Source organism: Vipera berus (genome assembly GCF_964194415.1).
Source record: "Vipera berus genome assembly, chromosome: 8".
Classification (NCBI taxonomy): Eukaryota; Metazoa; Chordata; class Lepidosauria; order Squamata; family Viperidae; genus Vipera; species Vipera berus.
Window position 1 is genome coordinate 5,070,330 of NC_138211.1, and position 15,774 is coordinate 5,086,103.

The window sequence follows — 15,774 nt, forward strand, 5'->3', positions numbered from 1 at the left end:
TCCTTTGTTTATGTTGATCCCATGGAGAGGGTTCTTACCTCCCAATTCTTTTAGAAGAATATGAATATTAATCTTTCTTTGGGGGTGGGTGGGTGGTGTCGGCCACTTCCTAGAGCTTGGCGTAGGCGTGTACGATACAGCAATGATATTGATTAGCTGAAGGGCTTTCCAAGGCAGGGATATGAGATGCAATCAAGATCCTGAGCTTTGCCTTCAGTAATATCCGAATGACAGAGTTGGAAGGGACCTTGGAGGTCTTCTAATCCAACCCCTTGCTTAGGCAGGAAACCTTAGACCATTTCTGCCAAGTGGCTGGCCAATCTCTTCTTTAAAACTTCCCATGTTGGAGCATTCACGCAGATCGGATTCACATTGATCACACAGAGTGTTCATATAGGTCAGATCTATGTGACATGCATGATATATTATCCAGAAAAAAATCTGGAATGACCAGAAAAGTTAAGATGGCCTTAAAACAACTTCCTTTGCCCCATGCAGAATGCCTTCCAAATATTTTGGAAGTCTAGAACTCCCGTGAGCCCAGTTGTATGATCACTGTTTAAGGGGAATGGGTTGTGTAACCCAATATCAAGGGCTGAACTCTAAACTTCGGTCTGTTCTCTTCTGTTTAATTTATCCAGCCCAGTGTTTCTGTCTCGTTTGGCAGCGGTTCTTGACTTGCTACCTGAGACATCTAATGTTGGGGACTGATCTTGCAGTTCAGATATTTTGGCTGAACAGACAGCTTTGCAGGAAAGCGTCTTTTCACAGTGAGCTAAGGCCACTCATCTTTGGTCTGTGTTACCATGACAAATTCAGGCTGGGTCTCCCAAGCACACATTACTCTTAGCCATAATGTATTTTGCTTTTAGCTTTGCATGGTCTATGAAGTTTTGTGGCTTGTAATCCATTATGGTGTTTTATTTTTATTTAGTTTGCCAGCCATTATTGTTTATAAATCATGTTTCATGGCTGATACAAACCCAGCCAGTTCCTGTATCTTTGATAAAAGGATGAAAAAGACCCTTAGCTTAGCAAAATGTGTAACCCCGGTAAGTGACGCCCTTCTAAGAAGACTAACCCATGTTTTAAGTGTGCAAATATTTGCATGCAAGAAATCCCATGAAATCCCACTCAAGATTGTGAGGATAATAGCATTATGCGCTACAGTATTACTGAATCTGCAGAATTCTCTCTTTCTCTATAAATCTATCAGTCCATTGATCTATCAGCTCTATCTATCTATCTATCTATCTATCATCTATCTATCTATCTATCTATCATCTATCTATCTATCTATCTATCTATCTATCTATCTATCTATCTATCTATCTATCTATCTATCTATCTAATATCTTGCCTTTATTATTTTTATAAATAACTCAAGCTAGTGAACATGTTTTACACTCCTTCCTTCTCCTACCTGAGCTGGGTTGAGAGAGACTGGCTCAAAGTCGCCCAGCTGGCTTTCATGCCTATGGCAGGACTAGAACTCTCTGTCTCCTGGTGATTGGCCCAAAGTCACCCAGTAGACGATACTGGCTCTTGCCAGTGTTGCCATACTTTAGCTGAAATTATTAATTGCAGGTCTTATTTTGCCATACTGTTTTACAATGCTCCAACCTCTCAATTCCGTATGCATTTGCCCCCATGAAAAAGACAAAGGCTTGTGTGTGTGTAAATCTGTGAATTTAGAAAGCCAGCACAGTTGTCTGAACTTTGCAATAAGTTATGGCTGTCTATAAACTTTGCCTGGAAATGAAGGCCATCATCCCTTTAGAGGGATATTCATTTCTTCTCAAGTTTCCATTGACTGGGAAACTCTAGGACTGGAGTGTGTGTGTGTGTGTGTGTAAGAAAGAGAGAGAGAGGGAGGGAGGGAGGGAGAGACAATATGGCATCATTTGCAGGTCAGATCAGAGATGGTTAAATTGTTCCCCAGATGGTGCTCAACCTTAGCTGTTTGCAGCCCTAATCTGTGTAGCAAAGGATGCTGGGAATTTTATTTCACAGTATCTAGAAAATCCAAAGTTCCCTGGACTGTAATATGTTGTCTTTGATGCAAAAGGGTTCCCTCCCTGACTTTCTTCTAGCAAACCTTGGATCGTATAGAAACCACGTCCTTCAACGTGGTCAACCTTTAGTGGTCAACTAGGATGATGATTTTGATTTCCCCCAGGCTTCCTTCCTGTTTCCTGCAATGCCTTTCTCTCTAGAACATAACCAAGTGACAGAAGGGGATGGTAAAACTGGAAGAGCAGGCGAGATCTCTGAAAATACACCGTGGTTGGAGCTGGGTAGCTCATTAAACTAGGTTAAAACGGGATTGGGTTGGTTGAACCTCAGGGGGCGGCACTTCACACTTTACCCAGATTGTGTGAAGCCAACCAGCAGAGCAGGCCAAGGTAGACTTCTATCCGATACCAAAGCATAGTATCAAGGTTGTGCTTCATAAAACTCCGTTTGATGGGGAAGGGGGTTTGCGTGTTGTGGGAACCCAGCCAATCCAGGCAGCTGGCCTTTGCCAAGCATCCTCTTCCATTCCACTGAGCACAAGAGTTCCCGTTTTGGGTCCCCAAGTCTAAGTGACTTCCTGGCATGGCTAGTGGCCCTCTGCTCCTCTCCTCGGGAAGGTGGGCGCTCAGTAAGAACCAGCTCAGGCCCAACAGGGCCCCCTCGCCCTTTCCTCATCACCCCCACCAGGCGGGCCTTATGCGCATCCCACAGCCGCCCCCCACCACCACGGGAAAATTCCACCGACGTGCCTTCCAGCCGCTTTTTCCAAACCTCGGAGGCTGCCTCTGTTTCCCTTTTGTAGAAAACGTGACATCCAAGCCTGCTCCGAGCCGCCTCCTTCCACAGGCCGCGGGTGGCCCGGGACTGGAGGCTGCTGATGGAGGATCGGGGCGGGATAAGGGGGGGGGGAGAGAAGAGGGGGAAAGGGAGGAAGGGGGCGGCCCGAAAGCTCAGCTGCAGGAGCAGGGCCGGGGGCGGTCGGACGAAGCGAAGAGCCCCCTCCCCATCCCGGAGGAACACCAGAAGAGTGGGAAGCCCCCCCAAGTCAAGAGAAAAGGCTCCCCTGCTTTGCAAAATGGGGGAAGGGGAAGAAGGAAGGATGGGGGTGGATGGGGGTGTGTGATTCCTTCCCTGCCCCTCCCCTCCCCCTCCGCACCAGCCGCAGCGGGGAAGCTCTGCGGAGATCTCCCGCGATGAATGCGCTGCAACGGGCCAGCCCCTTCCCCTCCTCCCGTCCCCCCTCCACCAACCTCCCTCCCTCCCTCCTGGTCCCGGAGCATCCTCCCGTTGGAGAAGCGGCCATGCAGTGGAAGCGGGGGGGGGAGGGCGTGGGGGGGAGGAGAAGAGCGCTGCCGGCCTCGGCTCCAGCATTGCGCATGATTCTGCGGCTCTCTTGCCTTGCACGCTCCAACCCACCTTGGCACGGGGGGGGGAGGGAGGGAGGGAGGGAGAGGGAGGGGGCCGCCGCTCTCCCTCTCGCTTCCTCTCTCTCTCTCTCTCTCTCTCTCTCTCTCTCTCCCCCTCCCCTCGGGCCCCGGCTGTCAAAGCCGTCCGCCAATCGGGACCCGCCCCCCCGCGCCCTCCGCCCAATCCGCGCCCGGCGGGGGCGTGGCCCGAGCGGGGCCAAAAAAAGCCAGGCTGGCCTGGCCCAGGCTAGGCTGCGCGCCGGGAGGAGGAGGAGGAGGAGAAGCCGGAGGGGCTGAGCGGCGGCGGCGGCGGCGGCGGCGCAGGTGGCGAGGCGAGGCGAGCGAGCCAGCCAGCCCAGGAGCCGGCGAGCCTTGGCGGCGGGAGGATGGCCGGAGCGGCGGCGGCGGCGGCGGCCGAGAGGCGTCCGGAGGGCGCATCGCCGGGCAGGCGGGCATGAGCGCGGCGGTTGCTGCTGCTGCTGCTGCTGCTGCTGCACCCCGCCCGGGCGCGGCGAAGGGCGCTTGGCCGAGGAGGATGCCGCCCTTGCTGCTCGCTGGTCGGTAGTAGTACTATGATTTGGTATGTGGCCGCTTTGATAGCAAGTCTGATCGGCAGCACCCGGCCACTCGCCGCCGCTCAAGGTGAGTCGAAGTGCACGGCGGGGCTCCGGGCTGGGTCCCGGCTGCGCAAGAGACGCTGCCGCCCGCGGCGGCCGGGAAATTGCGCCGCGCTCTCTGCCCGGGCAGGGGACAGAGCCCGCCGCTCCTTTGGTCTGTAGAAGAGGGGATTGGAGGGGGGCGAGAGGAATCCTGGAAGGAAGGAATAGAGAGGAAAGAAGGAAGGAAGGAATAGAGAGGAAGGAAATAGAGCATGGGGAAGGGAGGAAGGAAAGGAATAGAGAGAAAGGAAGGAATAGAGAGGAAGGAAGGAAGGAAGGAATGGAGCACGAGGAAGGAAGGAAGGAAGGAATAGGAAGGAAGGAAGGAAAGGAAGGAAGGAAATAGAGCATGAGGAAGGAAGGAAGGAAGGAAGGAAGGAAGGAATAAAGAGAAAGGAAGGAACAGAGAATGAGGAAGGATGGAAGGAAGGAAGGAAGGAAGGAATAAAGGAAGGAACAGAATGAGGAAGGAAGGAAGGAAGGAAGGAAGGAAGGAAGGAAGGAAGGAAGGAAGGAAGGAAGGAAAGAAGAGGGAAAGAAGGAGAGCCCTTGCAGAAAGTTGCCGAGCGGGCGAAGGCGCAACAGCCGGCTTTTCCTCCTACTTCCGAGGTTCGACATTGGTGGTGGGAAAACAGCGGGAGATGCCCGGAAAAGATCGCAGGTCTTGGGTCACTTTGTCAAATTCGTGGGGAGAGAACCAGCGAAGAGAATGCGGAGATGGAATCCCCCCCCGCCTCGACTTTCTAATTGCAGACTTTATTGAATGGGGGAAACGCAGCCGGTGTCTCCCTTGCTTTCTCGCCTTCTTTTCGTTGTTTTTTCCCCCTCCTTCTTTATTTCCCGGCCCACACGCTTTCGGAGACAGGATTAGCAGAAACTGTGGAGGAGATACCCAGTCGAAATGACGTGGGAGGGTGACGAACACATTTTATCCGAAGCAAATAGGACGGGGTTATCAGGCAAGATTTCTCTACGTGTGGCTCGTGTGGAATATTAGTTTACCGAACAACCCTGCTGCCAAGGTTTCGGGATCATACGTGCTTCGCATGTGGCATGCGTGTGGCGCTTGGGAAACTTTTCCTAGACAGTTAAGATCCGGGAAAGTATCATGTAGGCTTCCCTTGGATTTTCCCTTGGGCCGGGGGGGTGGGGGGGGGTAGGAGAGAAACCTAGAAAAATAAGTTAGTGGTTGATCACTAGACCATCTGTGGGGGGGGGCGGGCACAAAGGTGATTTGGGATATAAAAGTTTTAGGGCAGCTGCCAATAACCCAAGTCTAGCTAATAACCAGATTTGCAGAGACTTATGGAACTTGGGAGACTCCAAACTGGGTGTTTTGAGAGGATGATTTGATATATATTCCTTCCCGGGGTGTGTGTGTGTGGGGGGGGGGGGTGTTGATGGAAAGGAGGCTGAATCGGTTTCCTTTAAAGCTTGGGGCATAAAAATGTGCAGTGCGTTTGCTCAGGGTTAAATCCTGCAGGAATTCCCAGCAGCGTCTGGCTCTTGAAAAAAAAGGACCTTTCTTGTATGGGAAGCAGAGGGAAAGTGAGAAGCAGCTAGAATGTCTTTTGACCTCTGATGAAAATGCAAATCCTGCCGGGCAAACGACCTTTCCGGATGAAGGAGTTGATGCATCAGAAGCTTGCAGGAGACAGTTGTGCATTGCTGCTACCAATGGTCTCGAGGATCTAAGGAGACGGTCCTTTTAAGAGATTAACTCAAGAGAGGGAGTGGCCAAGCCAGGATTGAGGGGTTGTTGAAAAAGAGATGCTTTCCACTCTGGAAGATGCCACACTGCTCGGTGGAGGTTTAGATCTCCAGTCTGCTTTGGTTTATGCAATGCTTGCTTCTCTACCAGAGCAGCTACCTCATTTGGGCAGTTGTAATTGTGCGTTAAGGGACACGGTGGCTCAGTGGGTTAGGACGCTGAGCTTGTCGATCGGAAGGTCGGCAGTTTGGCAGGTCGAATCCCAAATGCCGTGTAGCAGAGTGAGCGCCTGTTACTTGTCCCAGCTTCTGCCAACCTAGCAGTTCGAAAGCATGTAAAAATGCAAGTAGAAAAATAGGGACCACTGCGGTGAGAAGGTAACAGTGCTCCGTGAGCCTTTGGCACCTAGTCATGCCGGCCACATGACCACGGAGACATCCTCGGACAAGCGCTGGCTCTTCGGCTTTGAAACGGAGATGAGCACCGGCCCCTAGAGTCGGAAACGACTAGCATGCATGTGCGGGGGAACCTTTACCTTTACCTTTTAATTATGCTTTGCCATCTTGCTGTAGTTGTTCACCTGTGTGATGCAAATTTGGCTCGGTTTGGACTGTGGCCCTTTTGACAGACTTCTTCCCACCAGAAGGGAAATAGATCCTTCACATAATTTTATGAAAGCACCCTTCGGCATGTGCAATTTCTAGTTTACATGCTTAGTGACTATGCTCTCTGAACAGTTTCCTCCCCCCCTCAACAGTGTTCACATTCCATTAATTGAATTGCATTTCTCCACTGCTTGTTTATTTGCTGGTTGCTAAGCATCTCTTACATTTGCATGTGGGGTACAAATCTTCTTGACGTGGCTGTAACCTAGGTCCGGTCAAACGTGTGTGCAACAGAATGAAGTGACAACATGGAGGTCAAATGAATTGGTGAGGGAATCCGGCTTGGGAGGGTTTCTGAGAGAGGTGGGGAACTCAGTTGCGCAACAGAGAATGAGCTGGCGTTCTCCCTTATGCGCTGTTCGTTCGTGCGGGGAATCCTTACTCTCAGGGACTGGGATCTAAAAATAATCTAGATATCTCTGGATATTTAAAGCCCCCAGATTGTACTGTATCTTTGTTTCTTTTTTGGTGATCTTATCTCTCTTTGTGGAGAGAGCTTGACTTCAATCCTGGAGGTGGAATTGTTGACCTTTCCGATACCAGTGAATCCCACCAGACGCTGGACCTAATGACTGAATCCGGCAGTTGGAATGATGGATTGTAATCCAGCTCCATCAGTTGGGCTGCTGGAGGCCCACCTGTGTTTGGAAAAGTTGAACTTATTTAATTAGGATACAATCGCAAGGCTCTGATACTTGAGGGAAGTCAAGATTCTTGTACTAAACATTGGACCTGTCAGAGCTGGTCACCTGCAGTGGTGGTGGTGGTGGGGGTCACTGCAGCTCTGATGAAAAGAGTTGGCTTAGTCCCAGCCACTAATGAAGAGAGGATGGGAAAGAGGAATATAATCCAGCATTTTTAGAAGGAAACACCCCCCCCACACACACACACACTATTTGTCTTTTCACTACAAAGCTGAACAATGTACCATTCAGTTAATGATTCTCTGGGTTGTGTAGGAAAGTACACCAAGCCAGTTCTGGCTGGATTTGATGACTTAAAAGGCTCACTGAAATACAGTCAATCTGGGCATGGAGGTCTATTTTGACCATCTGAGTTCTCCTCAGCTTCTTTTCAGCATTGCACCATAGTTAGATCAACCTCAACCAGCTCTTCTCTCTGGTTTGAAGAATCCATGCCTGCCTTCTTCCTCTCTCCTGTCCCTCTAATTAGGGTGCTGCTGTCCCAGGAGCATAGGGCTTCGAGGTGCTAGTGACACATTGTGTAGGGTGGTGCATTCTTCTTGGGAAGCCAGTGCTGCATAACCCACTGGTGGTCTGGCCCATCCCACAATTGAATCTCCCCCTCCCCTCCTTTATTGGCCAATGCTACCGAGTAGAATATTCTGTCTGCAGCTATGAATCATGTCATGCAGCCTCGGCTGACTCAACAGCCTTCAGACACCTTGAACTACGTTTCCCATCGACGCCAAGGAGTAGGGCTGCTGGAGACAGCAGGAGCCTTGCTCGGTTGACCAAGCCTAGCTTAATGGAGACCCTACAGGTAGAGGCAACCTCTGTATTCCAGATGTGGGAATTGAAGGAGGAGAGACGCCATTATTTGTTTTGCTGTTGTTTGGGATTCTCTGTGCTTATGCTGAACTTCAGGGATCTGGTTTGGGGTGGGTCAGGCATTTTAGTTCTTCTTTTCTTAGGATGGAAGAGTTTAGAAGTTGCCCACCCAGGCAACTGTCAGCTCTGGTCCCATTCTCTCTTAGCCTAACCCGCCTCACAGGGTTGTTGTTATGGGGAAAATAGGAGAATAAGGAATAAAATGTATGTCTTTCCAATGATCTTGCAGGCCCGCAAGAGGCAGATATATCCAAGGCTGGAGAAAAAGAATGGAAATCAAAGTTGGACCATTGGAGATGGAGGCATTTTATGTTGAAAGTGATATTTAGGAAACAACCCGGCTTTCAATTAAGTAGCCTGCCACAGTGGGCTACTTAAAAAGTAGCAAAGGCGGGATAAAAATCTAATCACTCAATCAAATGACTAAATAAAAATCAGGATTGGGAATAAGAAAGCCGGGTTGTTTCCTAAAGATCACTTTCAACATAAAACACATCCATCTCAAACGAAGTCCAACTTTGATTTCCACTGTTTTTGTCCATGCCCAGATATATCAGCATCTCGTGGGCCTGCAGGGTCGTTGTAAAGACAGGAAGTAAAGTAGAGCATGCAAGAATATTTTCTGGGATTTTTTTTTTTCTGCTAGAGTCTGTGAGTCTTAGGGATTGGATGTCTCCTTTTTCCCCCATATGCTGAAAGTCCCAAATAGGAAACCCCTAGAGCAGGGGTCTTCAAACTCGGCCCTTTTATGACTTGTGGACTTCAACTCCCAGAATTCCTCAGCCAGGCATGCTGGCTGAGGAATTCTGGGATTTGAAGTCCAGAAGGCATAAAAGGGCCGGGTTTCAAGATCCCGGCCCTGGAGAATGGGTGAAGTTCTTATTCTCTGAGAATGAATAAACCTGCCTTATCCATCAGTTTCAGAAAAAGGCTTTTCTTGGAAAATAATAACAATAACCTAAATTGCTTCTGCATACTGGTCATGTTACCCATATACGTGGCTGGTTAAAGAGGAGGAACGAAGTCTTGAACTTTTCTGCTGTGAAATGGGCTTGCATACAAGTCCATTTCCTCTGACATTTAACCAGTTGCTTAGTGACGGTTCGAAGTTACGACCAACCTGAAAAAGGGGACTTAACGACTGGGGTCCAAAGTTTTGACAGCGGCCCCGCCCCCTAAGGGGGGGGTCACGTGACTGCACTTTGGGGGCTCCACAGTGCAGCTGCATTTATGGCTATTTGCAGCACACACACATCCCCGTTCGCGTGACTCTATTTTCCCTTCCTCTGGTCCTTCTGATTTTCAGCAAAAACCACGCCCATAGCGGTCAATGGGTTCCCTTAATGACGGCAGAGTTCGCTTAATGACCGCCGCAAAAAAAAAGTCGCAAAATCAAGTCTGTCCCGTGAGCGACCCATTTTTGCATCTGTCACGACCATAATGGTCAGGCGGCATTGCGGTCGTAACTCAAGGACTACTTGTATTGTAGATGAAATGGGTGGGCCTCTGAAAACTTTCTTGGCAAACTTCTCGAAAAGAAAGTCCACGTGGGATGAAGCCCATTCAATGGAGGTCTTTCCCCTCAGGGCTGCAGAGAGAGAGAGAGAGAGAGAGAGAGAGAGAGAGAGAGAGAGAGAGAGAGAGAGAGAGAGAGAGAGAGAGAGAGAGAGAGAGAGAGAGAGAGAGCAAGTGGTTGACTTCAAACAATGGCTTAAGCTATATCAGGATTTAGCAGAAGGTGGGTTTAGATGTCCCCTATGGTCCTTTCCAACTCTACGATTCCGAGGGGGGTGAAAGAGGCTCTATCAGCCCTTGAAGGTGGACCAGACCTGAAAATGGCCAGGTTATTGGAAGGAACACCTCTCCCCTATTACGCATAACCCTTCCCCCTGGCCCACCAGGATGGGAAGGCAGGGCATGTTACGAGATTCCCACCGATTAGAGATTATCCTCTAATGCAGGGGTCCCCAACCCTCCCGTCTGTGGACCATTACTGGGCCGCGGCATGCCAGCAACCAGTCCGCACAAACAAGTGAAGCCCCATCCGTGGGATGCAGGCAGCACACAAAACCACGCCCCCTCCGGTCCACGGAATAACTACTCTCCACGGAACCGGTCCCTGGTGCCCAAAGGATTGGGGACCTCTGCTCTCGTGGGACCACAAAAAAGGGCCTTCTCGGTGGTGGCCCCTTCTTTCTAGACCATCATTCCCTCTGATATACGATTGGCTTTGACCCTGCTGCTTTTCCAAATGGCCCTAAAAACACAGCTTTGTCAGCCGGCCCGGGGACCACAAATTTAGGTGGCACCGATCAAGATTTGATTATGTTGTTGTTGCCATTGGGAAATGTGGTTTGGTGGAGGTTTTTTTTTATGGGTTTTTATTATTGGGTAGATTTTTTAAAAAAATTGTTGTAAACTGCCTTTACACTTATGTGTGAATTGGGCAGCTGTATAAATTACTCTACAGTAATATAAATGAATTAATAGAACCCACTCACCCTCCCACCCCCAGAAGTCTAGAGTCACACTTTATGAACAGGAACACAATAACCACAACTTCTAAAGTCTGATAGTGCTTTTCCTCCCCGTCTTCCTTATACCCCAGTGAGTCAGGGAGGGGGCCCAAGCCTACCCCCCCCTTTACCCTGCCTTTATTGCCCAAACCTAAGATATTTCATCTTTCATCCTTTTCTTTTTTGCTTACATGTCAGTTTCTGAACACTTGCCTCAAGGCCGTCTCTCCTTAGGCCCTACCTGACATCTCTGTTGTCTGACGTGTCTGAAATGGTATAGGGTTTCCTGCCGAAGCAGGGGGGTTGGACTAGAAGACCTCCAAGGTCCCTTCCAACTCTGTTATTCTATTCTATTCTATTCTATTCTATTCTATTCTATTCTATTCTATTCTATTCTATTCTATTCTATTCTATTCTATTCTATTCTATTCTATTCTATTCTATTCTATTCTATTCTATTCTGTTCTACCTTCTGGATTCTCTTCTCTTCTCTTCTCTTCTCTTCTCTTCTCTTCTCTTCTCTTCTCTTCTCTTCTCTTCTCTTCTCCTCTCCTCTCCTCTCCTCTCCTCTCCTCTCCTCTCCTCTCCTCTCCTCTCCTCTCCTATTCTATTCTATTCTATTCTATTCTATTCTATTCTATTCTATTCTATTCTATTCTATTCTATTCTATTCTATTCTATCCTTTCCTTCTGAAGCATCTGCTTCTACCTGATGCTGCTTTATACTGCTTTTTCTCCTAAAACAAACAAACAAAAAACCAACCATGTTATCTCTCCTCCTTTCTCCTAAGCCTGATGATGTCACAGTGCTGTGTAGCTAATCAGGCCGAGCTCTGCAATGACATCATGGGGAAATCTCTCTGGTTCTGACTCCCTCTGAAGGAATCTGAGGGGAGAAGATATTTCTTCTCTTTTGATTTCTTTGACGCTTAAAGCAATGCTTCCTGTGGAGCTGGCTGGTTTTGAAGGCAGGAGAAGACTTCTGCTGGGATTTAGCTACAGAAGGGGGGCAGAAGGTGGGAAGGGGGGCCATACCTAAATCTGGGTATAGCTATCAACATAAGGTGTGTGTGTGTGTGTGTGTGTGTGTGTGTCCCATTTCACTTCTTATCCCTGCCTTTTTGTTTGCATCGTGGCCAAGAAGCACGGCTCTAGATTAGTGTTATTCAACTGTGGCTGCTTGAAGATGGGTGGACTTCAATTCCCAGAATTCCCCAGGAGAATTCTGCGAGTTGAAGTCCACCCATCTTCAACCTGCCCTAGTTGATAAATGCTGCTCTAGAAGTGCCCATAGTAAGGACAGGCCAGCAGGTGCCCCATTCCCCAAATGCTGCTGGGTTTAATTTAGGCAGTGAAAACATTTTATGAAATTTGCCCTCCCCAATTGATCAGCTTGCAAAATGGTACTTGCCTGTTCATCTTGGGGGTTGGGTGAGGGGTGGGGGTTGATGTTTAGCTGACATAGGTAACCCGTTCGTGTATTTGGAATAAGCAATCTGGCTTGGCTTCTGCCTTGTCTTGGCATATCATAGAAAAAAGAAAGGCAAGTCTTTACAGAGACGGATTTAATTCTGCTGGAGCAGAATTGGAAACGAGCATCTGTTGCAGCTCACATCCGCACCATTTGTGGACTTTGTTGAGAAGCTCTGTTCGAGGTAGCGTGCTTTGCGCCAGAGAGGTGCATTGCACCACAGAGCAGTCTGGATCTTCTGGTACAGATGTTTCTGCTGCCTTCTAGCAGCCTGTTGAGGAGCTCTGAAAATCAGAAGGAGTGTGTGTGTGTGTGTGTGGGGGGGTGTTCCTTGCCTGCATGGTGTATCCTCTGCAACCAGCAATCTCAAATATCTTGGCTTAGCAGGGTAGCAGACCGGCAGAGGACAGGGAGGGCTGTCCTTGCTTATCCTGTCATGTGAATGCATCTGATTGTGGTTTCCTTGATAAACCGTTCTTAAATAATCCCTATCTTGGTGTGAAAGTTGTATAAGTTGTATAATAAGCAACGAACTGCCAAAACATATCTTGGACTATGTTGAGACTTCCATAGAACATTTATGTCTGTGTTAGGTCTGTGTCTCTGTCTCTGTCTCTGTCTCTCTGTCTCTCTGTCTCTCTGTCTCTGTCTCTGTCTCTGTCTCTCTCTCTCTCTCTCTCTCTCTCTCTCTGTCTCTCTCTCTTTCTGTGAAGACTCGCACTCCCACTTGGAAGGTTGAGAGTTCAATCCTAGGCAGAGACAGAGATTTCTGTATCAGGGCACAAAGAGAAAATATTTTCTGCGAACTGTGCATGGGTGACGGGAAGGGCATCTGGCCAGTAAATGCTCAGCTCCATTCAGTCACCTCCGTCTCGCCCCAACCCCAACCTGAAGCATTACAGCAAGGGTCCCCAACCCCCGGTCAATGGACCAGTACCGGGCTGCGGCATGCCAGCAACTGGTCCACACAAACAAGCAAAGCCCCATCCTCGGGATGCAGGCAGCACACAAAATTACACACCCTCCAGTCTGTGGAAAAACCTCTCTCCAAGGAACCGGTCCCTGGTGCCCCAAAGTTTGGGGACCTCTGCATTACAGGGTCATAAAAATAAAAATGGCCCAGACGGTCTCTATGCATGTGAATTTATTTATTTATTTTATTTATTTTATTTTAATTCCATTTATATCCCGCCCTTCTCCGAAGACTCAGGGCGGCTTACAAACTTGAATTTGTAGAGGGTTTTTGTACAATCAAGTTCGGAGGGGAAGCCTCTCCCTGGAAGAGTTAATACTGGCACGTTTGGACTTTATCACTGAAAATGCTGCCTTCTGCAACTCCTCTTTTCTCCATGAATACAGAACGGACCCTTCAGGTGACATCCGATCAATACGTGTCAGGACTCCTGATTTGCTGATTCGAACAGTCACATGCAGCATTTCGCCCAAATGGATGCAAAGCAGATTCAGGGAGCTGCTTTTGCGATCCTCAGCAATTCATGTGCTTGAGGGAGTGAGAGGCACATTTATTTTCGGTCTTCCTCGAAATCAGGCTGAGCATCAGCAGAGGAGACACACTGTCCATGCTCCTGCACTGGAAGGCATTAGCGCTTGGAGAGATTAACCTCATTTTGTTCTAGCTGTGCAATTCTTCTTCCTCCCCCCCCCCCCCCGGAACACTTCACAAACATCATCAACCTGATTTTATTTTTGCAGCCTAGGAAAAGTTTTCCCTGACATGACACCCACCAAGCAGTCCATTTATTTGCAGGATGTGTATGTGTATGGTTACTCTGAGAAGCGTTTATTTGGTTAGCAACATAAAGCAGTAGGTTTAAGACCACAGCCCCCAATCCTTTGCGTATCACGGACCAGTTCCGTGGAGAGAAGTTTTCCCGTGGACCAGAGGGAACATGGTTTCATGTGCTGCCTGCATCCCACGGATGGGGCTTTGCTTGTTTGTGTGGACAGGTTGCTGGCATGCCCCGTCCTGGTGCTGGTCTACAGACCAAGGGTTGGGGATCTCTGATCTAAGACATTGTGCAAAGTTCTCACCTAAGAAGGAAGCCACAACATCTCCAGTTCAAAATAATTCCAGGATGGGCTCATGCAGTGTTTCCCTAGAACCATTTCGTTCTAGTAGTGAAGGCACCAGGCTAGACATCAGGAGACTGAATTACTCACATTTTTTTCCTCCCAACTATGATCAACAATATTGGATTGCTTGAGGAACACATGGTGAGAAATCTGAATAACGTCTCACGGGTCTTGCTCCCACTTGGTTAGACTAAGATTGCTGGCAGGATGGGTTGGAGTTTTGGGGAAGACTGTTCTGTGTCTTCCTGGCCATCCTTGGTCATGAAGGTTGCTGAATGTTGGACAGGTGTCAAAGACGGCCCTTCTGTATTTGCACCTTGGACTCTACAGTATGTCCTCTTTGCTGCAGGAGTCAACTTGGCCCGCCCTCTTACTTCCCCTGGGAGAGCCTAGCTACAGAACAGGAGATACCTGACTGAGGGTTGCTTCCCAAACTCACCCTTTGTAACCTTGGCTGAAAGGTGTTTGGGGGCTGGGGGGAGGGGGAAGAGGTCATTGGCTACTTTCCTACTGTAACATTTCTTGGGATTGAGAAGAATGTGAATCTATCTGCTTCAAAAGACAGGCTAGATTGCTCTGGTTCCTCTGGATTACTTTTCAGGCTTGATCAAGTCTTGCATCTATGGAGATTCTCAATCATCCTCTTGAGTCGTTTTCTGAATTGCATGACGTGGCCATCTCATTCTGTGTGTATTTATATATTGCCCCATGGTGCTTTTTACAGCACAGTCTCTGAACGGTTTGCAAATGTCAGGCTATTGCCTCCAACAATCTGGACCCTCATTTTACCGACCTTGGAAGGATGGGAGGCTGAGCCTTTAGCCCGGTCAGGATCGAACTCCAAACTGTGGGCAGGGTTAGCCTGCAATACTGCATTCTAGCTACTGCACCAGCAGGGCTTTTGGATGATGGGCCTTGTTTTTTCCAACAACATCTGGGGATCCAAAGATGTGGGAGACTGTTCCAGAGAGCCCAAACCATCGGCATCATCGTTTGGACTTACCAAACAAAATGGAAGGCACTTTCATCCTGCTTACCACTGTGCCTTTGTGAAGGAGGATATGTCCTCTTCCCGCAGGGTGTTAAGCTGATCTGCAGAGGATTTTGCTGGAATCACACTTTTTCCTTCTCTTAACAGCATTTTCCATGCTGTGGCTGCCTTTTCTGTAGCTTGGATGGTGTGACCTTGAGGCTAACGCTTGCCCTCTGCACATTCTCCATCAGTCATTCTGTGGGACTTTAAAAGCAGGAGCAGCGCATCAAAGAGCTGCTTCCACTCCCCCTCCCCTTCCCCGGAGGCTGCTTTGCAAAAGCAGAGTAAGAAAGGTCATTGCTCTTGGACTTGCAGGGATGCTGACCTCCCTTGAAGGAGGTTGCCAGAAGAAGGCCAAGAAAAGACCCATCAGCTCTTATACGTCATGAATGCAATTTGAGAGTTTTGTTTTTTGGGACACAAGGTGTAAAATCTTTTCCACCTGATTGCTTATCTAACCGTACCTTTCTAAGTGGCTGTATGGTGCCTCACAGCTGGCCAGCAGTGCAGGTCCGGTCAGATTTGACTACTGGCGGGACGTGTAATCGTCAGAATGGAAAGGTCTCAGCTTTGATGGATTCTCTTTGTCTGACATTTTCACAAGACAAAGGGCCTTGGAAAGTCCAGACTTC

The 15,774-nt window shown here is 48.8% G+C and overlaps 1 protein-coding gene across 1 annotated transcript in view; it reads left to right on the forward strand.

The window, feature by feature from the left end:
* Positions 1 to 3,994: 3,994 nt before the first annotated feature.
* Positions 3,995 to 15,774, forward strand: part of IGSF9B (immunoglobulin superfamily member 9B) — a gene marked incomplete at both ends in the record, with an annotated part of 69,314 nt that continues 57,534 nt past the window's right edge. The window contains one exon of the mRNA XM_081333650.1: positions 3,995 to 4,064. Within this exon, the coding sequence (XP_081189776.1) occupies positions 3,995 to 4,064 (70 nt within the window). The remainder of the gene's footprint in view (positions 4,065 to 15,774) is intronic.